The following is a 26,129-nucleotide window of genomic DNA, read 5'->3' on the forward strand; positions in this document are numbered from 1 at the left end:
AGTAGAACTAAGAGTGTCTAGGGGACAAGGGGAGTAACAGGAAGGGGAAGTGAGGGCTAAGAAAAGGGGAAGGAAGTGGCAGAGGGGAAATATATTCAACATATGATATGTACTTGCTCAGAAACTTAAAAAAAATAAATAATTGAAAGCAAACTAAAAGGAATAATTTCTAGCTGGGCTTGGGGGCACACACCTATGATTCCAGCACCTGGGAGGTGGAGGCAGCAATGCAATTGTGAGTTCTAAGCTAACTGGGGCTACACGATGAAGCGTTGTTGAGATGACCTTTGACTGTCTAGCTCTGGTCTAAAGGCTGAGGAGAGGGTAGCAGGCCTATGGAGATTACAGGTTTCTACTTGCCCTCATCCTCAGAGTTTGTGGGGTCATGCTGCAAGCGCTCCACCCTGGGCATCTAGACATCACCCGAAGGTACCTAAGGGCCCGTACCTTCCAGAAACTGGATATGAAAGTTGGCATGTTGCAGGTCCTATAATGATCTTCCTTTCACTCATCCCTGCTGTTCTTCCATTCCATTCACCCTCTGGCTAATGTCCTACCTTTGGGTGTGGCTTCTGAGGCATTCAGTGCTCCCTGAATGACTGCCTGGGCCTCAGAATTCTTCTTCTTCAGAAAGTCTATAGTTTCTCGCAAATCCAACAGCTCCGTGTCCTAAGAGAAACGATGGTTGTGTCGTTAGATACTCAGCAGGAATACTTAAGAGTGAACAGGCACCGGACTCTACTGCTCTCAACAGAGAAGGCCAGGGAACTGGGAGTGGTGAATTCGGAGCACTGGGATGCGGACAGGCTTGGACAGGCAGGCTGAGCGTCAGGGTGACAGCCACAGTGAGAACATGGCCCTGGCGGTGGTGAGGAGGAGGTAGCCCTGGCCGGCATGTTTCGAAGTCACCACCCTGAGCCTCTCACCTTCTCCTCGGCCGTCTCTGCCAGGTGTCGAAGGCGGGATGTCATATTCACCAGGCTCTGTTCAAAAGCCGCCACGAGGTTGGCCTGACACAAACATACAAAGAAGTAAGGCACGTGAAGCTGCAGAAGAGGAAGTGGCTGATACGGGAGTAGTTTCACAGATTTTCTGCATCTCAGGGCTGACCACGGCTAACAAAACTCTTGTTGGTTTTAAGGTATTGATTTTCCTGGGCAGATCAGGTGGAATCAAATAGGTTTCCCCGGAGAGAACCAGCTTCTTGAATAACAGAGCTGAGTGGGCCAGGCAGGCTTTCGGGGCCTCTTGGTTCCTATCAGCCACCAGCAGCAGCAAAGTCCCTCCCTGTCTGATGTGGTGGGTGGGCGCATGGCTTGATGGGAGGGCAACCGCCTCTGGAATCAGTCTTTTGGTTTAACCCCACCATGTAGGGCCAGCTCTCAGCTCTCATGGTACCAAATGATCTTCCAGTAGGCTCTATTTGGTTTATCTCTTCTGCCTCTGCACCTGGATGACTCTATTCTTATCTCATCCTGACTGGAATTAATGGCTTGTTCCTTCCTGGCAGGGCTGGAAGGAAACTAGTGGTTGTGCGAACCACTTCAGGGCATTCCCCACTTTGGCCACTGGGTGTCAGGTTTACCTCGGAAAGGATGGGGATCCTGTGGATCTGGATCTCTGGTAGGTAGGCTGCGGAAAAGCACCCCAGCGGTTGGCTCTCCAGCTAGCCCAGCTGGCAGCAAAAGGTATGGGAAGAGTGAAGGAAATGAGGTACTGGAGCAGAAAAGGGACCGCTCAAGGACAGACAAACAGCCTCCAATGAGAGCACCGTAGCCAATGGTGAGTGTAGCAACTAGCAGAAGGCTTTGGGCAGGTCACTTGTGCACGGTCCCTGTGATGTCTGCAACGTTCTCACTGTCTCCTATTACTCCATAATTTGTCCTCTCTGACTACCAAGTCAAACTTCAGTCGAACTTCATCAGATCAGTGCCTACAAGGCACATTCTTCCATGTTTCCTGTAAATCTGTTTGTTGAGTCATGGGCTCCATGATAAACAGAGGCCATGATCTCATCATTTTTCTTTCACTTTTTTTTTTTTTTTTTTTTAATTTTGAGAGATTTCACTAAGTTACTCAGGCTGGCCTTGAACTCACTCTTCCCAACAGACGTTTTTCAAGTTTGGCCCCTCAGGCTCAACTCTTACCTTCTTTGTATTTTATTTTATTTTTGAATGCTATTTGTGTGTGGGTGCTTTGCCTGCATGCATATTTGTGCTCCATGTACATGCCTGAGAGGGGCCAGAAGAGGGTGCTGGCTCCTTTAAACTGAAGTTGCAGATAGTTGTGAGCCACTTCGTGAGTGCTAGGAATTGAACCCAGGTTCTCTTAGAAGAGCAGCCGGTGGTGCTCTTAACCACTGAGGCATCGTTCCAGCCCCACCTTATGTCTTCTTAATCTTAATCTTCTTGTTTATTTCTAGTTGTACCAGTTTATGCTGTCGGCAGGCAGCTTCGAGTCCCTGAAAATCTACACAAGAGCCCCTGGAGAGCCCCTGGGTCTTCAGACACGTATGCATGGACATGTCATCTGGGGAACTAGCTTTCCTCCCTCTGCTAGCCTCTCTCTTCCTACACAGGACCTCACTCTAACCCCAACCTCAGATTAGGGTGCCTGAAGGACTTTAGGGCAAGCGACCCTTCTGCAGAGAGTTCAGCATTGGAGGCAAAACAGTGGTCAGGGTCTCTTCCTGGTCAGGGAGCATCAGCTTCAGCAGCTTGGATATTCCATTCAACATGGCACAAGTTTGGTTCAACATCAAGCATCCCGAGGAGAGCTCTGGGGGCTGGCATCACTTCTCCTGCTTGAGGGAAAAACTCTGACCCTTGGCTAAAATCTGACTTTAGATTCAGAACTCACCAGATCTGGGTGTTTAGTTTGTTTTCTCTTAGCCAAATGGAACTTCCTGTTCTAAGAAAATTTGCCCTCTAAATTCATTTTCTGGAGCTATCCCAGCCTTGACAGCACCATGGCTGACAGATTGCATTGTAAGTGAATCAGGCATAATAATGTTCCCTGCCTCCCTGGCGCCTCTCCCCTTCAACATCTCCCAGGCATGACTCTCCTAGGGTGTCCATGACCTAGGCCACTAGCTTTCATGGGTGTGGTACAGGATGGTTCTTGTTTCTGTTTTAATTCTTTTGGTCCCAGAGAGTTTGAAGTTTGATATGAGCCTAAAACAAACCAGTCAGTGCAGTACTTAAGAAAACTGAGGATTTGGGAAAGAGAATAGAGACAATAACCAATGAGGTAAGGGAGCTGTTGCTAAAATACGTTGGAAACACACAAAATCTTGTTGCACATACGTACTACCTGAATCCAAGGGATAGGCCTCAGGCTGGCAGCTGAGTTTCCCCAGAGAGGAAGGGAAGAAAGAAGTGCAGAAAGTACTGCGGAAATTGCAGACAGGGTTATTGTTGTGCAAACACTTGGAAAGCTCCAGGAGGCTCAGCTGTTGTTTACGATTTTGGGAGAAATGGCTCTTACTTCTCTGTTTGCAGTCTGGTCAAGGGGGAGGAACCGCCCACACTGGAGTTAGATGAGGTAGCACCATTTCTCCCCATCTCTCAGAACAGAAAAACTAAGGCCTGGAGGAAGGAAACCATTCTACATGGATATGTGGAGGGTGGGTTAAATGTAGAGATGAAGAATGCTGGGTCCAAAGCTAAAGCACAGACTCATTCTACCAGCTGCCCAAGGCAGAAGCCAACTGTGAATCACACAGGTAGCTAGAGTGGGAATTGGGCTTTGAGCTGGCCTCATGGACACCAGGCAGAATTCTAATGACCAGGTCTGTGCATGCTCAGTTATGTGGCATTGATGAAGAGATAAACACTCCCTAGGGCAAGGAAAAGGATCCAAGGGTGCAGTAATTAAAATGCATTGCTATTTTTTGTCTATGGCCAAAGGCAAGGTTGTTTCTGCCAACCTGCAGAACCCCTAGTCTGTTTTCTTTAGGAAGGTCAAAGGTTACTAGATACCAACTCATCCATACCAATTAGTTAAGGTAGGGAAAATGGCTCTTAATGAAGGCTCAGAAAAAGTGAAGGACAGTCCCCAAATCTGTTGCAGAGCTGTGAATAAAAGCTGCTTCCTAGGGGTCTAAGCCCAGGGCAGACTCTGTCAGATCAGGTTCCCACCTTGTCTGTGTTTAACCAGAGCCAGGTCTTAACCCTGCTTCAGGTACTCACATTGGCAGAAAGCTGAGATGTCAGGGTGGCCACTTTTTCCTGGGATGATTCCAGTTCCCTACGAAGCTTCCGAATTTGCTGTAAGAGGAAAAGAGAGACAAACTACTGATGGAAAAAGTAGATGATTTAGAAGAAAAACGGAGTGCTCGCTGGTGTTAACAAGCAGAGACAAAGGCTTTGTGCCCTACCTCAGATTGCATCCTCTCCTCAGCCTGAAGAAGTGGGCACAGAAGGAGAGAAAGAGAGAGAAAGCAGGTGGTTACTATGGAGGTGAGGAAGCGTCAGGGCGGAGATAGGAAGAAGCGTGATTAACAGATGCAGAGAGGCGAGTCCCTTTTCTCTTGGCCCTGGCTCCTCAGAGCTACACTAAAGTTTAAATACTAGGTTTCTCTCTGGTGCCTATCTTTAGCCAACCTTGTTATTGCCAAGAAGGCTAGAGAATGAGGCTGGTTGGTCTGCAAGCAAACCTTGATTGTTAGTAACTTGAGGGAGTAAAGAATTAGGGTCAAAATCAACCTAAGAGTCAAAGGATATCTAAGAGCCAAAGGCTGTATGTGGTTACCCACAGTGGACATTTGGTCAATTCTGCACATTACTGGGTCTCTAGTCTTGGGAACCTATTCATCTCGGGTGCTAGAAACACTTCCTACTTCCCATGGCAAGGAAAGGGTGAACAAGGACATCCTCACTTTTCAAAGGAGGGGGAAAGAGAACACCAGAGTTGCTTGGGAGGTGGTGGCAAGGCCAGAAAGAACAGAGGACCCAAGACACTCATCTGAGTGTTTCAAGCTCTAGCCTCCCCCTACACCCACTCCCAGGCCCACCAAACGAAGTACAGAGACAGTAGTTTCTCATCCCCATGCAGTTACCTAACTGAAGGTCTGAGGGAATGTGGAATGTAGAGGAGGGGGACTGGAGGGGAAGGGACATTGATGGTCTTACTGAGGAGTAGGTGGAGGATGCACTGGAGGCCAGAGACAGCACAGAGCCATGAACTGAAAGAGAAGGAGAACACAGAAGGTTAGCAGGAGGCTCCAGGGCCCAGAGGTTCCTCGGCGGAGCCCTACGGCAGGATTTGGACTCTGATTCTGGAGGGCATCTGGAGCAAACAGAAAGAACAACACAGGGTACCCGGTTCATATCCCAACAGCCCACAGCAGGCATGTATCCAAGGATAAGGCATGTATCCCGAATAGAGACAGCCTCCCCTCTCATCTTTTTCTCTGGCAGCCTGGGCCTGGTGGTCCCTTGCTCAGCCTGCCTGAGAAGCTTAGGGGTCCAGAGAGAGGGAAAAGAGATTTTTGTGGGTAGTTGGCATCTAGTCTGCTCAGTCAAGAAAACTAAGCTGCTGAAGGGGGGAGGGAGTCATTTCTTGTCAGAGCTGCTCAGAACCAGTATTACAATTCTGTCTCTGCCTCTTCTTCTCAACCTTGCAGCACTAGCTTATGAGCCTCCGGACCACTCAGGTGAGAAAACAAAAACAAAAACAAAAAAACGTGGGGAATACTCTGTGATCATTCAGCAGAACCCACTGCAAGAACAAAGAGAACTAACACACATCTATCAGGGATGCGTCTTGAGAATAATAATGGAGGTCTCATGGACCCCACGGCCTGGTCTTCCGTTAACACCCAGATTACCATCAATAATCAGATGGCCAGCCTGGAGTCTTTGTAACATTCTAGAAAGAGGGCTGAGATGCCTACTTGTTTGTATGGATTTGAGAGCTACCATTTTGTCCCCATATCTCTTCTGAGAACTGTGAGGAAGAAAGACTACCCATAGAAGGAGGAGGACCGGAGGAGTTGCATTTAACCCTTCCAAATATCGATTTCCCTTCCCTCAGCCCCAATGGTAGATGCTCCATCCCCAACCCCAGTGCTGGGTGGCACCACCCAAGGTTTCTGGGCCCCCAGACCCTTCAAAGTTATGGGAAGACAGAACTGAAATGGCCCAAGTTGATGTACTGTGAATTATATATGTGTGTGTGGTGGTGGCAGTGGTGGCAGTGGAGGTGGCGGTGGGTGAGGGGACCCAGCAGAGCTGGAATGAGCGTGAACCGCGCTAGCATGAAGTCTCACCATCATCCGTGGGGTCTCGGAAGGATCCTGACCGAATCATTCCCTTGGGTCTCTCGGCCAGGGACAGGGTGCTCCCCATTTGGGAGCCGCTGTACAGCTCGAAGGCCGCCTCGTGGGTGGGGATGCTGTTGGAGCGGGTGATTCTTGGCGTGGTGGCCGCAGTGGGACTCACTGGAAGGACAGAGGGGAGGGGGAAGGAAGAGGGAGGGAGAGGCAGGAGAAGAGGCAGGGTCATCAGCTCTCTGGTCCCTTGTGGGGGACGGAGCAGGCAAATGGGTAAGAGGGGAGGAGAGGAAGGGCAATAGGTGGGGCAGTGGGGGTGTGCAAGCAGCTGGAGGTTAGGAGTGGTCCCTCCTGGTAAGGTTGGGCCCTAATGGAGAAGGACTCCAGGTCTGTAATAGAGATCTTCCTTTAATGCTGCCTGCCTTGGAGTTGTTGCTTTTGAAGGTTAGGCTGGGGGCCTGGCAGCTGTCCCGAAACCTTCACATCACTAGGATGTGCTGATGAAAATGGGATGTTGTGGTTCTCGAAAACATAAGCTGTCTTAGGGTTGGACTGAGAATTCAGACCAAGACTCAGACCCAAACGATGAAGTGGAGGGGACCAGGCTGTGGGACCCAGTGGGCTCAGCATTTTGGAAGGGAGGGAGGCTCCCTGCCAAGTAGTGACTACATCATTTCTGGTCAGATCTTAAACTAGACTACAGCCTCTCTGACCAGCATCCTCGAAATGAAAGTCAGATAGACAGATTGGATGACAGTGTCATCGAGACTACAGGATCTACAGCTGTGGAATCTGTTGACCACAGAGGCCACCCCCACTTTTCCCTTCTTAGATTGCAGCCTTTCATGGTTCATATCCTTGTGTAGCAACTGTCTGACCTTTTGACCTCACACAGGTATGTGGAGGGTTACCCTGCCTATAAAAACTTGGGAAGAAGAAGTCACACCTCTGTCTTGGTCCCTGTGAAATTATAAGATGATTATTGTTTGGCCAAGTCCCTTGTTCGGCAGTGTGAATGGCCTTTCTTCTTGTTTGGCCCTCAATGGAGATAGAAAACAAGGTGATAAGCCTACAGAAGCCAGATAACCCATCCTTAGGCACAAATGACCCCCATTCCTCAAATTTCCCACTGCACAGAGATATTACAAGTCCTTGTCATGGAAGAACTGTTTTCTTTCACTCAGAGGAAAGGAGAGATGAATTTAGAGAGAAACAGCAAGCAAATGACAGGCCTGTTCCAGCCTTGTCTTAAAGAGATTCCTATTAAACCAGTCCTGGCTTCCCAGAACCAGGGCTGGTGTTCCTCTACACTAGAGCCACACCCTCCTCCTGAAGCCTGTTTCCCTATCCTATTTCTGAGTCACAGAGCTGCTTCCTTCTCTTCCAGCTTTCCCTTCTCCACAGGCTTTAAAGAGGGTGTGGCATGTCTAGGACAAGTTTTAGTCAGCCTGCCTTTAGGGCTAGGAATGGCCCTGGCTGAGCCAGTTTGTGAATCTGGACTTTGCTTTTTTTGAAGACAGACCTCACTCTTTGCAATCAACAAACCCTTCTCTGTCTGCAGCTCCCCAGCCCCACAGGTGGGGATTGCCTCCCAGCAGCTGCCCCTGGTAGTACTGTGCATGGAATACTTTTCTCAAGCTCAGGGTCCTTGGTTTATGGATTGCCGATGCTGTCATTCAGACTCTCTGATGCCACCAGGACCCTACAGCTGTGCCTAGGGGCAACTTTCCAGTTTAAGACCTTGGAACACTTTGCCCTCATCTTTCATTTGGGTTGATAAACTGAGGCGCCACGAAGCAACCCACTACAGCTGGAGCCAAACATGCGTAGATGTTTTGCCTTACTCGGCAGGATGACCCCGGCTTCATCTCTTGCCACAGTGAGTGACCACAGACACTGACCTATATTGGTAAGCTGGCCCTTTGCACTCAAGGACATGGAGAGTGCAGGGGGGGACGGCAGCTCTGCCTGGTCGTCGGATTCCGGAAGTCCACCGATAGTGTGGGAGTGCCGCCTCTCCTTGGTCTCCTCCTGAGACTGAAGCTGGTACCTGAGGATGTAGCAGAGGGACTCAGTCTGAGCTGGCTGCAAAGTGCCACCAGAGGCTTAGCTTTGTGGGGGATGTCTAAGCTAGGCCGGGGATAGGAGGAGATTTTGAAAGAGGGACAGGGAAAAGAAGGGTCAGGGAGCAAGGGATGGCGACTCAGCATTGTCCCATGAGCGCTCCTGATGGGGACAGAAATGGTAGAGGAGGCTTTAGAAATTCCTCCCCACTTAGATCAAGGCTCTCTGGCTCCATATGCAGTCTTTCAGGTGACAGGTGTCCCCATCTGAGTAACTCAGTGCTATCCTCACAGTGGAGGATCCATACTCCCTGTCCCTTGTCTATATGCATGGCTTCAGAAGTCCACTGTGAGGTGATGAACTGTATTGAGGGAGTTTATAGGGCTGTGATTGCACAGGATGGTGGTTCGAATGAAAATGGCACCCATAGGCTCTTAGGGAGTGGCAGTGTTAGGAGGTGTGGCCTGGTTGGAAGAAGTGTGTCACTGAGGGCGGGCTTTGAGGTCTCAGATGCTCAAGCTAGGCCCAGTGTGTCTCACTTGCTGCCTGCTGATCTGGATGTAGACCTCTCAGTTCCTTCTCTAGCACCCTGCCTGCATGTTGCCATACTTCCAGCCATGACATCAATGCACTAACCCCCTAAACTGTAAGCTAGCCCCAATTAAATGTTTTCCTTTATACGAATTGCTGTGGTCATGGTATCTCTTCACAGCAATAGAAACCCGAAGAGAGACAGTGTCGGCAAGTACATGGTTCCTGTGTGCAAACTTATTTCTCCTCTGACGCCGAAGAGAGTCACTTGCTATGGAAGCTAACACACTTGATGGTGAGTTTGCAGAGGGCTTAGGTGGCATTTTTATAGGACTGAATACAAATGATTGTCTAAAAAGGCCACTAAATTCATGCATGGGGCCTGGGTTAGGTTGGGTTGGGCTTTTATTGGACTTATTTTTGGAACTGAACTCACAGAGGTCTACTTGCCTCGCCTCCCATGAGCTGGGATTAAAGGTGTGTGCCACCCAGCTGGAATTCCTTTTCAACAGGCCAGGAGTCTTGGGTATATGGTAGAAAAAAAAAAATTAAGGGTTACCTGAGCCCTTTCTTGGGGAGAGTGTTCCGATCCCGCTGACTGCTGTGGAGAGAAAGAAAGAGGCATGTGAGCCCATCTTGGAAACTATAGAGTTTGGGACCACAGGTTTGAGAGGTACAGCCTCAGGGATGGGACAGTTTACGGTGGAAGCCTGTCTCCATGAACAAATAATAGGATAGTCACAATCAAATTACTGACTCAGAGCTAGAGAAGTATTTGAAATGTTAAATGTTTTCCTCCTGTTAGGAGGAAAAGAGGTTGTACTTGGAGAACCAGGATAGGACGTAATAGAACTGACTTTGCACTTGGAAGCAAAAGCTAGACGGTGAATAAAACGAATTACAAGACTTCAGACTTCAGAGACATCGTTTTAACTTTCTTGCAAAATTTTCCTCATGTATAAGACGAGAACAAAACAAAACACCCTACACATCTCAGGGAGTTACAAAAAAACTGAATTATTTAAAATGTGAAAAAAAATAATCAAAAATCACAACATGGTAATGGATAGAACTGCTGATGGCCAAATGAGTCCGAGGCAGGCTCAGCTCTGTTCCCATCACATACCTGTCCAGCTGTCCGGCTCTGGGGCTTCCGCTCCAGGGCAGCTCTTCTGTCTCCTCCTCCGACGGGGCAGCAGGGGGGGTGGGGACGGGAGAACTGCTGGGGAAGGCACTGGGCAGGCTCATGGGCATCTGGAGGGACTCCATGCTCCTGTGCAGGCCTGAGAGTTTGGGGTACATGCGGGTCTCCTTTGGGACACTGAAGCCACTCATTAGCTCCAGGCCCTGGGAGAAGCTGGCTGAGTTAATATTGAGGATGGGTGCTGGACTGGGGGTGAAGCAAGAAGGGAGAGGGCCCCCAGTTGATGAGCTTGTAGCATGCAGATCTGGGACCTTTGAAGCATGGGTGTCGCTGGAAGATGGTAGATCCAGACTGTTGGAGTTGACCTTGTCTAGATTGGCTAGTGAGGGTGGCTTGACAAAGCTTTTAGCTGTGGCCCTGAGAAGAGTGAAGATAAAATAAGAAATTCAGAATAACAAATTACAGGGCAACAGGCAATCCTTTTCTAGTTTCCCTTTTTTCTGGTCACCTACTCAGCTAATGGCTTATCTGATGCTACTGAAAAAGCAGTTGGAAGGAGATTCAACACCTGACTTATGCCATCTCAGTCAAGAGGGAGACAACACAGGCATATGGGAAATGTGCAAATAAACATAGCAAAACCACTCACACAGGTACTTAAAGACAGAGAGTGAAAACATAGACCAGTGGAAACAGAGTGAGTTTTCAAACAGAGAGAAATGGCACAGAGGAGAGAGGAAGGATCCATTCAAGGGTCTACAGACAGTAATAGCTAGGCTGTACCACATCTAGTCTCAGGCAGGATAAAAAGAAAAGAGACACACTGCCTGGCGTGGGTACCTGAGAGGGGTTGGTGGCAGCTCTGCTAACTTGGTGGCTGGAGGGTGGCTTGGTTGGTTCTTGGGAGTGCTTTCTGGGGAGCCAATGCTCTTCAAGGAGATGTTGTCTGAGTCCAAGGCCACAGCCTTGGCTTTAGCCTTTTCCTTTTCCCGATCTGTCTGATTAACAGGAGCTGGAGTGCTCCGACCACTGGCAACCTTGGAAGGTTCCTTCAGTCTGGAGGGTGTAAGGCCTCCCTGCTTGGTGCTGAGGAGACTGGGGTCAATGCTGCTGCTAACAGGGCGAGGCCCACTCCGCCCACCAGTCACACTCATAGAACTGGACTTAGCTGGCCTGGGCAGGCTCCGATACTGGATGTTGGACCGTGCTCCAGGAGCCAGAAATCCAGGTTCTGCACTGTTGGACACATCTAAACTTGTCTTTCGTCCATTCACTGGCTTGACAGGGATGCCTGAGGACTTCTGGATCTTGCTGAGAGTGGCTGAGCCACCTGTCTGCATGACAGTGGCTGTGCCGGTAGCAGGCGGAGGCTTCTTGTAGCCAAAGGATCCTGAAGTAGAGGGGCGAGCAATTCCCGAGGGGGGCTTCTTAGCATCACTCAGACGGTCCCGGCCGGCATCAGAAGAGGAACGCTGTAGCCCAGTGTTCTTGACTGCGAGCTTACCCTTGTCTGTAGCTTTGCCTTCAGGCTTGCCTGAAAGAGGGCAGGAAACAGAGGAGCAGTTGCTGTCATGATATGTTGAAAATACTTTTCTTTCTCTCTAGGGGAAAAGGAACCATTGTCTATATATTATAAACATTTAGAGGTCTAAATAAGGGTAAACGGGAACTGGGTAAGCCGATACAGTTTCTTGCCAGAGGGACTGTGGGAGGAAGCGGGCTTTCATTTAGTTTGTTTTTATTGTTTTCCGTAGGATGATTTATTTTGGTTAAAATGGCAGAGGCAACCTCAAAAATGATCAAGAAGGAAGTGTGCCTAATAATTGGTCAAGGAAGGACAAGGAGGAGGGGATGAAGTGAATCAGGCAAGGCAATGTCTAGACACTGGAGAGAAATGTTGATTAAAGCTCAAAGAAAGCCAAGGAGTAAACACTGGGAACAAGGCACTTCTGCTTTTTGTTTGTTTTGTTTTGTTTTCTGTTGTTGAGTTTTCTGGTTTTTCAAGACACAGATTCTCTGTGTAGTCCTGGCTGTCCTGGAACTTGCTTTGTAGACCAAGATGGCCTCAAACTCAGACATCTGCCTGCCTCTGCCTCTCCAGTGCTGGGATTAAAGGTGTATGCCACCATGCCTGGCTGCACTTCTTTTTCTGTAGCCATTTAACATATTACTTCAGTAAAACTTCCTTCAGATGCTAAGAAGTATGCCTTGGAGAAGAAAAGAAAGAAACCAGTGGGAATCATTTGAAGGGAGGTCAGACCTATCTCTTCTGGGGGCTGGGGAGGTAGCTCAGCTTTAAAGAGTACTGACTGCTGTTCCAGAGGTCCTGGGTTCAATTCCCAGCAGCCACAACCACCTGTAATGGGATCTGATTTCCTCCTCTGGTGTGTGTGAAGACAGAGCAATACACACACACACACACTAAATACTTAAAAACGGTCTCTGAATACATTCTCTCCCTCCTGTTTGTCTTACCAGCTAGTGTGACTGTAGCTCAGCCACCTGACCCCTCTGAGTTAGTTCCCACATTTGTAAAATAGAGATAATAACACCCATTTTTCATAACTCACAGGACTGTCCTAAGGGTCAGAAAGGATACTGTACGTTAAAGCATCTATGCAAATGTTTGCTATCATTCTATAGGTTTGTGATCATTAAGAAAACCATCAAAGAAAGGTCTTTGCCCTGTCCCTTCCTTTATTCCAACGCACCTGCGACTTTGAGGGCACTCTGGGCTGTGTGAGTGATGGGAGAGGTGACAGCCACTGGTGGGGTTTTGCCCTTCTTCAACGACCCTGGATGTCCCAGGCTGATGGGCTTTTTCAGCTCTCCACCCTTGGATGAGTCATCACAACTTTCAGGTCGCTCTCTCCGCCACTTTGAAGTTCCAGGTTCCATCTTCAGGCTGCCGCTATCGTACTCCAGTTTTTTGGGGACCTTCTCCTCCGATTCACTAAACCAGTTCAACCCACTTTCTGCCAGGGAGCGCTTCTCTGAGTCTGTGCGTAGCTAATGAGAAGAGGAAAAGGCAGAGTAAGCCTTACAGGGGTCAGGGGAATGGTGAGCTGAAGGGCCTTGATTATCCCACCATGTAAAATCAACCAGTTTCCCTCCATCCCTATGGTTCCAGAGAAAGGGTACTTTATCTAATTTGTAGGGTACCTTTTCTTCTCCAGTTGGATATTACATGTGTCACTCTAGAGAGGCGGGAGCACAAAATACAGCTGCAATAACAGCATGTATAACATCTACACAGATCTTGCTCAGTTTGTTTTGTGTTCCACCCTGACTTGGGGGCCTAGATACTTGCAAAATCGCATACCACTATTGTAGAGCTCCTGCGGGACGCAGTGGGAGTGGTCGGGAGGGAGTTGAGTGAGGAGCTGGCATTGAACTCTTCTGAGCTGAGGTTGTCTGAGGCATCGCTGAGCCCACTGCTGATGGAGCTGCTCTCATCCCAGCTGCAGGACAAGGGGGAGGAAGGTGAGCAGTTAAGACGGGAGCCAGTGCTGGAAACAGTGTTTTGTAAGGATGATCAATGGTTTTACACTATTCTTCCATATGAAGAAAGTTTGGGCTTAGTCCTGGGTTTGCCAGTAATTCAGAATGTGACTTAAACATTCTTGTAATTTGATGATACTCTTTGATAAAAGGAAGAAGCAGTTGGTACTTAGGAAGAGACAGAGTTACATTTAGAGTACATTTCTTTAGCAGGAAGCTATGTTATAAGACAAGGAGGGGCTGTTGAGAAGGCTCCAAGGGTAAATCACTTGCTCTGCTAGAAAACCTGAGTTCAATCCTCAGGACCCGCGTGAAGGTGGAAGGAGAGAACCAACCCCGTAAAGCTGTCTTCTGACCTCCACATGCACAGTGAAGCATGAGTCCACGCTATACACATCATTTACACACACAACAGCAATAAATAACATTTTAAAAAGACATAATTAGACCCATTTAATTATTCAAACCAATTTCAAGGTACAAAGCTTCCATCTTTACAGTCTTGTATTTTTGTTCATTTTTAGATGTATTTTCTAGGCATCCCTGTACTTTCTAAACTTTTGTTGTTTGTTTTTTGAGACAGGGTTTTCTCTGTGTAGCCCTGGCTGTCCTGGAACTCGATTTGTAGACCACACTGGCCTCTAACTCAGAGATCCCCCAGCGTCTGTCTCTTAAATGTTGGGATTAAAGATATCACCATCACCCTGCCTCTAAAACTTTGTATACCTGGTCACAGAGGCCAGGCAAAGACTTTTCTGTTCTTTTGGCTTTCTGTTCCCAAGGTAAGTTCTCTACTGCTGAGTTATCTCTCCAACCCACACCTCTCTTTTCTAGAACTTTCAGCCCTGGCCCCTCTCATTGCTCCCCTGGAGTCAGGTTCTACCCTAGGTAAGCCACCCTTCTGGTAGAGACGCTCACCTTAGGGTGCTACGGCCAACTAGAGGGGCCAGATTCCTGCTGAATACCAGTCAGTATGGCTAATTAAAAAAAATATCCATCAGATGTGAGATGCTGAGGAGAGATGTGCCCAACATCTGTACCTAAACATTTGTTTCTGGAGACCCAGGACCCTGGTCAAAGTCAACTTACTATCCCTTGATTTTTTTTTTTTTTTTTTTTTTTTTGAGACAGGGTTTGTCTGTGTGGCCCTGGCTTTCCTGGACTCAATTTGTAGACCAGGCTGGCCTCGAACTCACAGGGATCCACCTGCCTCTGCCTCCCTGAGTGCTGGGATTAGAGGCGTGCACCACCACACCTGGCTCTCTGTTCAATTCTTAAGTTTAACAAGTTGTAGACAGAAACTTTATTTTTTTAATAGTACGTTTATTCTAAGTCTCTAAACCAGCAGCTACCTCCGCAAATACACCACCTTCTTGCTCTATCTTTGCATGCTAGGCTCAGGCTTCTACTGGACCATATCCACTAGTGTGTATGCGTATTACCACGGATAGAATGCACAGCCTCATGTGTACTGGCACTGAACTATATCTCCAACTAAGTAACTTTCTTCCTTTGTTTCTCTTTTTCTTTTCTTAAAGTTTTGACACTCAGTCTTACTAAGTTGCCCAGGTTAGCTTTGAACTCACTTATATAGCCCAGACAGATAACCACCCTCCTGCCCCAGGCTCAGCAATGATCATTGTTTTCGTGTGTCCAAAATCTGTCTAAGAGGACACTTCTTCAAAGGTCTCCTATTCTGAACCCTTCCCATAAGGATCGTTAGTCTTCACTTTGGCTTGAGATTCTAAAAAGCAAGAGTTCCATAAGCTCCTTAAGCTTGCTACATGTATCTGTTTGTGCCTTAGGAATTAATCTTTAAGCCTTATATCTGTTCAGAACAGGTCTGTTTATCAGCTTTGCATGCATACAGGGCTGGAGACTTTTTGTTTTTGTGTGTGTGAATTTACTGGTATTTGGAAAAAAATTTTTTAAATTTATTTTGAGTTTCAGATCATGGAACAAAAATCAGACATACAAGCCATTTATGAGCCTGGCCTGGATTTCAGCTGGCTTCTCTCTAATTCATGTGCTGGGAATGAGAAAGTGGGTGGTTTGTCCATTTGGCTTGGTTGCTCTGTAGTGATTTAGCCAAATACATTGAGAAAGAGCAGAGAAAACATGGGGATTAGGACACTCTGCAGAGTTATTTAGCTTTGACCACTATTAAATACAGCCGTTACTGAATGACCCCTGTGCCATATATTAAGTCTCACTATTATCCGGGGTTGAGCTACCACCGCCCCCTTTTATTTTTGCAGGAAAGGGTACTGAGGAAAGATCAATGCTGACTCAGTGATCCTATCAGCTCTTACCCGCCCAGATAAGATCTCTGGCAGGCAAACAAACAAACCATTCACATCGTGTTCTCTTAGGTCAGAGGCAGAGGAAGCCCGGAGTACTGAATCTTTCATCTGAGATTAATTATTGGTAATCAAGAGCCTGTAGCAGGGACAGCTCTCTGAGGAAGGGCTCTGCAAAAATGGAAGACTGCAGCACTCCAGGGAACCAGAATGCACCCTCGTTTGCTGGCCAACAAACCCACACCAAACAGCAGCAGGAAGTTTCTTCTTCTTTAAAAATTTATTTATTTTCTTGTTTATCTTAAGTGTATGGGTGTTCTGCTGGCATGTACGTCTGTCACCCACAGAATCCTGAAGAGGGTGTCAGATCCCTTGGGATTGGAGTGACAGATGGTTGTGAGCTGCCATGTGGGTGCTGGGGGTTGAACCCAGGTTCCCTGGAAGAGCAGCCAGTGCTCTTAACCTCTGAGCCATCTCTCCAGCCCCAAAAGTTTATTTGCTAGGAGACAGTTCAGGCTTTACATCCCCAAAGCCATTCCTGCTGAACTCTTTCCTACAATGAAACACAAAAACCTAAAAGTACCAAGGAAGGCTAGCTAGGAGTTAAAAATTTCTCAACAATTTGCAGGTTGTGCAAAGAAATATTCTGCTGTCATTACCTAAGGCTAAGAATTGCGGTCCGCAGCTGGAGTGAGCATTATTTCTTGTCTTAAAAAATTAGAAAAGTAATACATGCTTTGTGAAGAGTCAAATGCTCCATGAAAAGAAGTGAAAAAGGAAAAATTGTTCCTTTCTGGCCCTTCTAGTCTCACTTTCAAGGTAACTTCTGTTAACGGTTTTGTGTTTACTTATGTTCTCTGCCCGTCCATTAGGGATGTTTGTTCTCATCTGCAGGGTAGCTGACACTTTGGGGTCATACCTCCACACTGCAGACTTGGGACCTAAGCCAGAGCTCCTCACCCAGATTTGCTTTACTGCACTGACTTAATGAAGCACCTCTTCCAAGAGGCTGTTAGTAAAGTCCCGTGGAGGGGTCGGTTCTCTCTACAGTGAAGAGGTGGGGCCTCTACTACCCTGCATTCTGTAGGCTTGCTAGTCCCAGGGGAGAGTCTCCTGTCTCCACCTTTCATCTTGCCTTAGGAGAGATGGAGTCACAGACGTGAGCCACCACCACACTTGTCTTTTTGTCAGTTCTGAGACCTAGCTCAGGTCTTCAGGCTTTTTGGCAAGTGCTTTTACCCACTAAGCCATCTCGCCGCTCTTTTCTTTTTCCTCTTGAGACAGTCTCAAATGTTGTTTAAGCTGGCCTTTAACTCACTGTGTAGCCGAGGATGGCCTTAAACTCTTTATCCTCTTGACTCTACCTCCCAAGTTTTGCTTTTGATGACTTCATTTTTTTCAGTTCTCTCTTAGACATCTTTTATAAAAATAATGAAGTTCTAGGCTGACAGTCTTGAGTTCCTTAAGCTTTTCTTTACTTTTTTTTGGGGGGAGGGGTTGGGAGGGCGTAGGATGGGGAGGTTCAAGACAGGGTTTCTGTGTATCCTTGGCTGTCCTGGAACTAGCTCTGTAGACCAGGCCGGCCTCAAGCTCACAGAGATCCACCTGCCTCTGCTTTCTGAGTGCTTGGATTAAAGGTGTGTGCCACCACTGCCCGGCTGCCTTAAGCTCTTTTTAGTGCTACTTTTCAAACAGAAACTTATCCTCTCTCAGACCTTTAATTTCTGTTGCAATATTTTTAACTTCTAAGGGTTTTGTTTTGTTTGTTTTTAAACAATGCATCTTTCTTTTTCCCACAGCTCTCAAAGACATTCTGAGAGCTCATTCACCTACTTGGAAGGGAAGTTTACAATCTTCTCTCAGATTCTCATACCATAGGATTTTGTTCTATTTACACTGGTCATCCCCTGGCGCTACATAGTGAGCCCCTGTCTCAGGCTGGATTCAGGGTGGGCAAGGAGGGCTAGGAGAAGAGGATAGTGATAAGATATAACTGATGGGATTCTTTTAGACTTTCTCAGGTGTCTGATGATGTATGACTTTCTGTGCAAGACAGGGACACTATCTATTGTTTAGAAGCTCTGTGCCACCTATGGCTTTAGGACAGTAGGAATGACTGGACTGGGCCACTTAAGCATTTTTCTCATGGGCTGGCCAGATCTTCTAGAGCTGAATCTTCCAAACTCTAGCCTGAAGGGTCAAAGTCTGCCTTTCTGAACATGGAGTCAAAGAAGCAGTGAGGAGGTATCGACATTCCCCATGCAAAGTTTCACTCATTGTCTAGTAGTTTTGGTTCAAACGCTGTGCTGACTTGTGTCAGGAATCTGTGTGTATGTGTGTGTGTGTGTGTGTGTGTGTGTGTGTGTGTGTGTTAGGAGGGGAGGCATATGTTACATGTCACAGCTAATGTGTAGAAGTCAGGCGTATGTGTGTATTTGGTTTTCTTCTTCCACCATGTGGGTTCCGGGGATTGAACTCAGGCTGTCAGGCTTGGCATCAAGCTTCTTAACCTGGCCAGCTCTAGAGAGGGTCTTGATGTGTAGCCCACTCTGGCCTCCGACTCTGGTGTTCCTTAGTTTCCTGAGTGCTGGTGTTATGATAGACATGTGATTCTTCTCTGTCTCTCTCTGTCTCTCTCTCTGTGGTTTTTTGAGATAGAGTTTCGCCTTGGCTGTCCTGGAACTCACTCTGTAGTCCAGGCTGGCCTTGAACCCAGAGATCCACCTGACTCTGCATTTCAAGCAGCTAAGATTAAAGGCATGGTACCACCACCACCCAGCTTCTCTTATTCTTTGTATTTATGATTTTATGACTAAAGAAAAAGTCTTTATTATCATTTTACTCTTGTGGGAGTTATAAGATATACCAAATGATCAGTAACAAAATAGTCCCAAATGACATTTAACAGAGCTTGTTTTTTGGGGGGTGAGGAGATGATATACCCCAGTGGACAGCTTTTGAGTCACTGAAGACACAGTAGATTTAAATTTCATAATCCAATCAGACAAAAACAAAAAGAACCATCTAGAAGATTTTTTTTTTCCCAACTAAGAGCTATAGGAGAAAAGTGGCTGGATTGACCCTGTCTGTCCTGAAACATAAGACTGCTTAAGGTGGAAGAGTTTCCCCAGTTTATCAGCAAATGACTCAGAGGACCACACAGTAAACAGCGGCCACTCAAGAGAGCAGGGAGAAAGAGAGGCCATGGACATCTGGCCCCGAAGAATACAGAGGAGCACAGAACCCAGATCATGAGAGCTACTGCATCTGTTGCCTAGCACACAGAATGCCTGTGCTCACTCGAAGCTCTTTGCTGTCTCCCTCCTATTTTATCTCTCTCTATTTTTTAGCTGAAAGAGACAGACTCTACAGTTCTTCATGTACAGTACTGAATGCTGTTTGGTCCTCCTATTACTCCTTCCTTTTGCTTCTCAAGCAGATCTCAGGTGAGGACCAGAGAACTGGGCAGCAATAATCTAGAAGTAAATCCATCAGGACATAAAAACAGCAGAGATTTTAATACTCATTTATAATCTAATCTTTTCATAAACCCAACAACTACCTCCACTAGACAACTGATGCAGACGGGAAACAGTGTAAAACTTTGATTCCGGGAGAGCTGCTAAAGATCACAACACATCACTTTTATCTACTTCCAGAACAGAAGAGGGAACAACTCTGAACCGCATGAAGGATTAGGTAGAATACAAACGGGACAATGAAAAATGAAGAGCTTGGCAGGGAATGCAAATTTCTTGAGTGCTGGTGGAAGTTATGAGAGGTAAAGTAAATATTTTCCTCTATAGGATACTTCTCGTTTGTTCACTCTTCTAACTCCCAATCCTTCTTCCTAAATGAACACTCCTCATTCTTGCTTCCACTAAAACTACCTCTCCCCCTCCCCACTGCTATATCAAATACTTATATCGTCAGTGTTTCTTGTTTTACACTTCTCATAAAAACAAAACAAACAACAACAAACTCTGTTTGTTTACTTCCTGCTCTCACATCTGTCTCTCCCAAGCCTTTCCCTTGTCCTTGCTTTGGTCCAGGGCTCCAACTTCTCACTTGACCCAGTTCTGCCTTCTTAGTGATCCCACTTTACTGATCCTCCCCTCACCCACGCCACATCCTATCAGAAGCCTAATCTCCATGGTATGCAGTGCTCAGCAAACCATCATTAGCTCCTCCTACTAATGGTGAAGTCAAAACTCCACAGCCCACTGATCAGTAAACCCTGAGCCATCATGAATGTAGTACAGTGATTCAGAGCACAGAAATCAGAATCAGACTGACTGATAGGTTTTAAGACCTTATTAACTTTTTGTTGTGTTAAATTCACTGGGCTCCTTTTATTTATAAGACACAGGGACAGCAGGGCAGTGGTGGCACACGTTTTTAATCCCAGCACTCAGGAGGCAGAGACAGGCAGATCTCTGTGAGTTAGAGGCCAGCCTGGTCTACATAAGTGAGTTCCAAGACAGACAGGGCCACATAGAAAGACCTTGTCTCAAAAACACCAAAAAGGGGCTGGAGAGATGGCTCAGAGGTTAAGAGCACTGCTTGTTCTTCCAGAGGTCTTGAATTCAAATCCCAGCAACCACATGGTGGCTTACAACAATCTATAATGAAATCTGGTGCCTCTTCTGGCATTCAGGTGTACATGCAGACAGAACATTGTATACATAATAAAAATAAATAAATATTTTTAAAAAAAAACACCAAAAAGCCATTACACACAGGGAAACATAAAGAACAGAGGGATTCATTTCTGCCACAAAACCTAGAAATATGATATGCCAAGTTAAAATATTGACATAATGTCTATTCCCTTCCCTTTCTATTTCCACTATACTTTTCTTTCCCCTAAGACTCCTATTAGATGACCAGCTATCTCACTTGATCTCTGGAAACAGGCCTTACAGGGGAACCTAGTTTTTTCCCGCTGTGCAATTATTTGGGTGCTGATGAAGATTCTGGAGTCCAGGCATTGTCCCAGAGTTTTCACATTAGTGGACATAAGCTCTGTCCATCTCACATGGACATCTGGCCTTTCTTTAAGGCTAAGACTAAGATCAAATGCCATGTCTTCCAGAGGCTTCTCATGATCCTCCTTGCCAGAAGAAATCTCACCCTCTTTCTCCTGATTTATCTCTTTCTCCATCAGAATATTCTGCCTGGAGAATACCTCTCTTCATTGGAATAAATTTCTCTGAGGGCTGGGACTGAGACCTTACTTATATGGGATCCTGGCTTATACAAAAGTAGAAATGTAAAAACCTCAAGGAAAGGGTGATGACTTTGGGATTGCTACAAACATGACTATTAACTTGTTTCCAAATAATCTGTACTGGGGGGGGGTTGCTTTATAAATGTTGTCTTAGAAGTTCCAGCTAACTGTTAAAATTCATTCTCTTTCCAAGAACATAATTAACCTTTACTAGGGCCTTAAACATATTTACAGAGTGCATTGTACCTCTCACTGACTAGTCCTGATATTTTGATCATCCGCAGGTCTGCTTCTACTGACTATTTTCCTCCTTAGTCATGTGTTTCTGCTTCTTTTTGAGTCTTGTGGTTTTGTTTTTTTATCCTTTTAATTATGTGGTGGAATGAATATCTGAAAAGGGATCACAGTTGAGTAGTTGAGAACAGGCTCCGTCTACCCTATAGAACACCTGGGTCTGGGCTTTCTTGTAGATTTTGTCAGTCCATTCTCCAATGTAGGGGCAAAGATGGTCCTTTCAGCAGGTCTTTGCTCTGAGCACAGTGAGACTCCAGAGTGCTCTATGCCATATAACCAACCACCAGGCACCAGCTTTCTGTCCTACTTGGTGGGACCCTTCTATACACTTAGCAAAGGGTCCTGGTGCTTTGGAGGATCTTTCTCTACTCTCCTGTCCTGCTCTCAGATTTTGCTGTACTGTGCTTATGCTTTGTACTCCACGAAGGCCCTGTGTATGTTGCATCCGTGTTAGGTGTTTCTCAACCTTTCACCTTCAGTCTTCAGTCACTGCTACAGTGTACTTAGGGAAGGCCTCCCAAGGAAGAATTAGGAGTGGGTACCCATCTCTCTGATTAGGCTTCTATAGTTAGCCCATACAACATTTTATTTTGTGTGGAATTCAGCTATTCTCTTCTTATCTTCATCTGTGGTGGATCTGTGCTCCCTACTACCATACTAGGATAATACACCCATGCATTCCTCTCTTTTTCTGGAACTTAGTTCAACTAGAATAGTTGGTCAAGGAAAATGGCTAAATGGGTAAAAGTGCTGGCTATATAAGCCTGAGGACCTGAGTTTAGTTCCCAGAACCCATATAAAATACTGGATTTGGTGGCGTCCATCTGTAATCCCAGATCAGCTAAGGCAAGACAGAGATGAAGACAGGAAAACCACGTATGTGGGCCAGGTAGCCTGGGGATTTTCATAGCAAAACCGATGAGAAACTCTGTCTGAACAAGGTGGAAGGGGAGAACTAACTCCTCCAAAGTTGCCCTCTGACCTTTCCTCTACCCATGTGATGGGAGGTGCTCTCACTCCCCCCTCACCTCCCTGTCTCTCTCATATTCATACTTAACACAAAACAAATAAGTGAAAAAAATTGTTGTATGTTACAATGTTTACTGCTTATCCAGTGTACTCCAGTAAGGTAAGAGTGCCATGTACTGTGACACTCTATCATCCCTTTTACTAAATTCCCCCGACTGCCCTTAGAATAAATAGAACCCTTCATCCAGGCTGCAGTCATGGAAACTGATGACCCTTCTTGTTTTCTTGCCCACTTCCTTGCACTGACACCCCAGTCTAAGGAACACTTCGGTGCACCCCATCTCTGCTGTAGGATGAAAAGAAGGACTGTGAAGAAGCCAGCTCAACCAAACACTGCTCTGCTTGTATCTGTGCACACACGTGGTGATACATGGGCAGGGAATTCTCCTCCCGTCTGGGAAAAACACCAACATTCACATAGCTCTTGGCTAGGATTGGTCACCCCTCCCAGACTTCCCTCATACTGTCTGCTCCCCACATATTGGGCCCAAGTAAACCATGAAACTAGAATGGCCAAGGAGGCCTTTGGGCAGCCAGAGGGCCAAGGGTGTTGTCTCACTAACTGAAGGGTGGACTAGCTTGTGACTGCACAGGAAAATTATTGCTTTTGTGTCACAGTGAGGTTCTCAGAAGCCACACTTGAACACTGAACTGGTTCTTCTGTCCAGAATATATATGCCTGGGGATCACTAACCCAGCTTCTCAAACTACTGAGTAATGGGTAAGAGCTGGACATATGGAACCTTACTGTCTTCTCTGATGGTAGTGAAATATCTATACTATAGTATGTAAGTTTAAACGCCCCTTCCCCCATTTTGTTTTCTTCTTTGGAATTATTGTTAGGAAAGGTAGCGACTTGGAAGTCTACCATGATATATTCTGGAGATACTTTGAACTTCCTGCTTTATCATCTAGGACAGAGAAAAGCTGTCACTGCCATCCAGACGGTAAACAGACTCAGGATTGCTGAAAGTAGTTTGACTTCCCAATGTGCCCAACTTCGGGGAAGCAAATCAGCCAACAATCGTGAAAAGCCAGAGCTGGAGTCAGAAGGCTTCTGAGTCTCCAACAAGGTAGCACTATATTCTATCAAATGAACCTACTTCAGAGGGGCAGGAGGGTGAAAGATCACGCAGTAGCGATGAGCCTTGTTCGCTGGGAGGATGAAGGGCCATCGGGGTTATGGTTAAACAGGCAACGATAAGAAAGGAATCAGAGCATCCTCTAGTCAAGCTGAGCAGGTGGCAAATGTCATGAGCCTGGCTCTAGCTCCCCCAAGGCCAGAGTGTCTGTGGATCCACTAAGCAGCAGCACTTTCATAATGCATGTGTTTTATAGATGGCTGCCACTGGATGGTTGTGTAGTGAGGGGGAATATTTCATATCTGCCCCTAAAAGTCAAACTATTCTCAATACTTTAAGGGAAACAGAAGTTTATAAAGCTCTATGTGGTCCTGGGTAAAGTTAAATGCTTAGACTAAAAATTGATTTGTCCTCCCAAGGTGGCTAACCTTACGAGCTAGAACGGGGGCTGAGCTTTGTGAGCATGTCTACTGGTACTTCCTCTGGTCTTGAAATTTTCCATAACTTTCTTATAACTACATCAAGTTAGAGTTAAGGTACAGATTTCTTTCTGCTACTTCAAGAATACGCTTGCTGAGCTGGGCAAGACGGCACATGCCTGTAATCCCAGCACTCAGGGAGGCAGAGGCAGGGGGATCTCTGTGAGTTCACGACCACCCTGGTCTACAAAGCTGGGACTCTCATGGTAGAATGAACTACCACAAGTTTCCTTCTGACCTCTATGTATGTGCTTACACACACATAAATAAATAAATGTAAACTTTTTTCTTTAAGTTTTTTTTTTTTTTTTTTCCAGGCCAGGCCAGGCTCAACTGGCCTGTCATCTGTGATGTTTAATATTGACAACTTGTCAAGCTCTAGAATTACTTAGGAGACTAGCCTCTGGGGATGAAGGGTTATCATTAGATTAAAGCAGTCTGTGGGCATGTCTGTGAGGGGCTGTCTAGATTAGGTTAACCAAAGTGGACTGTATAAAAATGAGTTGAGCACCAGTATTCTTTAAACTTGCTTTCTGACTGCAGACATGGTGTGCCCAGCTACCTCAAAGTTTTGCCTCCTCAACTTCCTCATCTGGATGAACTACACTCTTGAACTGTGAGCCAAAAACAAATCTGTCCTTCTTTACGCTGCTTGCATCAGGCATTTTGTCATAGCAACAAGACAAGTCACTAGTATTTAATCCCAGCATTTAGGAAGCAAAGATAGGAGGACTGTGGTGAACTGTGGTCCAACCTAGGCTGCAAAGTGAGACCCTGTCTCAAAAAATTAGAAGAATAAGAGATGGCTCAATGGTTAAAAGCGCTGGCTGGTCTTCTGAGGACCCAGGTTCAATTCCCAGCACCCACATGGCAGCTCACAACCACCTGAAACTCCAACTCTAGAGGATCTGACGCCTTCTTCCAGCCTCTTTGTGCACTGCATACATCAGGCATAAAACAGTAATAAAACAAAACAGTAATAAGCATAAATAAAAATAAATCTTTAGAAAATCAGAAGAACAAAAAAGATACCTGTCATAAACAGATGGGAAAACAGATCCAATCATATAAAGCTTCTTGTGAGGTAAAAATAATTCAACATTAAATGTTTATTTTCATGTCTGGTCCTTATGTTAGCACTCATTTGCTTTAAAAATCTAGCAGTATGTTATAAACTCTGGTTAGGAAGACAGAAAGTTAGGAAATCTCAAATGACAGAAATAACTAACTAATAAATGACAGAAATAAATAACTCAGGCTAGACCTCGGTTGATGCGGCTGAACAAAGGAGCATATCTGAGACTCTTAATTCAGCCAGGATTTCAAAGCTCTTTCACTGTTCACTTGTCTTCTGTACAGTCTTCAGGGAGGTGGGATTCCACGCTCCCCAAAGGGTGACTCAGGGTCATGCGGACCTGGATTGCTACAGCAAATAGACTTCCTGTTCATTCTCAATCGTCTCCCTCCCACTTTGATTTATTTTGGCTCTAGGTTTAAAAGCACACAGTCCATCACGGTGACTGGGCCCTGTCCATGGTGACGGGAGCTGGCTGCACAGCTTGTTGAATTGTTTTAAACATTCTTCTTTTTTAGCAGAGTGGCGATCCAGATCCGTGCTGACACTGTCACCACAGACTACCTGGAATTGTGGTAAGTTCAAGCTGAGATTGCAAAGTTTTAGGAGGAGGAAAAGAATGGGAAAAACATCTTTATTAATAACTTTTATATTTTAGATGTACTGGGTTAAACAAGACATTATTAATTTCCCCTGCTTCACTTTAAAATAACTGTCTCTACCAGAAAGTTTAAAATGATATACAGGGCTTGCATTTCATTTGTATTGGAAAGCTCTGCCCTAAATAGGAGGCTGTAGGTCAAAGCAATCGATGCCAGCTTTGAGAGGCTGAAATTCATTAACTGCTGTAGCAGTCACCATGACCTGAAAGGCTACAGCATGTGGCTGGACTTCATTTATCCTTCTTCTCATTGGCACCAAATGTGGTAGAATTATTACTGCACACATTGAGTTAACAGCCACAGTCTTCAGAGAGTATTCAAGAGGTTAAAAAGGGTTAAGAGTGTTTTTAAGAGCGGCAATAGGGCTGTGAGTGGCAGCACATGCCTGTCATCCCAGTACTCAGGAGGCTGAGGCAGGAGAACAGCAAGACCTGGGGCTAGCCTGTGTTCCTCAGTGAGGCTCC

General features: G+C 46.2%; 1 protein-coding gene and 1 long non-coding RNA gene across 3 annotated transcripts in view; one reads left to right on the forward strand and one right to left on the reverse strand.

Moving 5' to 3' along the window:
• Positions 1–26,129, reverse strand: part of Nav1 (neuron navigator 1) — a 241,983-nt gene that overhangs the window by 23,242 nt on the left and 192,612 nt on the right. For both annotated transcript variants that reach the window (XM_055598193.1, XM_055598194.1), the window contains 12 exons: positions 13,336–13,474; positions 12,725–13,022; positions 10,854–11,547; positions 9,996–10,430; positions 9,429–9,470; positions 8,176–8,324; positions 6,272–6,442; positions 5,133–5,185; positions 4,379–4,402; positions 4,191–4,268; positions 927–1,010; positions 558–669 (listed from right to left, as the gene is read on the reverse strand). In XM_055598193.1, coding sequence (XP_055454168.1) covers positions 558–669; positions 927–1,010; positions 4,191–4,268; positions 4,379–4,402; positions 5,133–5,185; positions 6,272–6,442; positions 8,176–8,324; positions 9,429–9,470; positions 9,996–10,430; positions 10,854–11,547; positions 12,725–13,022; positions 13,336–13,474 — 2,279 coding nt within the window. The remainder of the gene's footprint in view (positions 1–557; positions 670–926; positions 1,011–4,190; positions 4,269–4,378; positions 4,403–5,132; positions 5,186–6,271; positions 6,443–8,175; positions 8,325–9,428; positions 9,471–9,995; positions 10,431–10,853; positions 11,548–12,724; positions 13,023–13,335; positions 13,475–26,129) is intronic.
• Positions 16,523–25,578, forward strand: LOC129669811 (uncharacterized). Its single transcript, XR_008719080.1, has 3 exons — positions 16,523–16,633; positions 23,283–23,440; positions 25,522–25,578. It is a non-coding gene; the product is annotated as an uncharacterized LOC129669811 (long non-coding RNA).

Source organism: Psammomys obesus, unplaced genomic scaffold, assembly GCF_907164565.1.
Source record: "Psammomys obesus unplaced genomic scaffold, mPsaObe1.curated_primary_1811, whole genome shotgun sequence".
Taxonomy (NCBI): domain Eukaryota; kingdom Metazoa; phylum Chordata; class Mammalia; order Rodentia; family Muridae; genus Psammomys; species Psammomys obesus.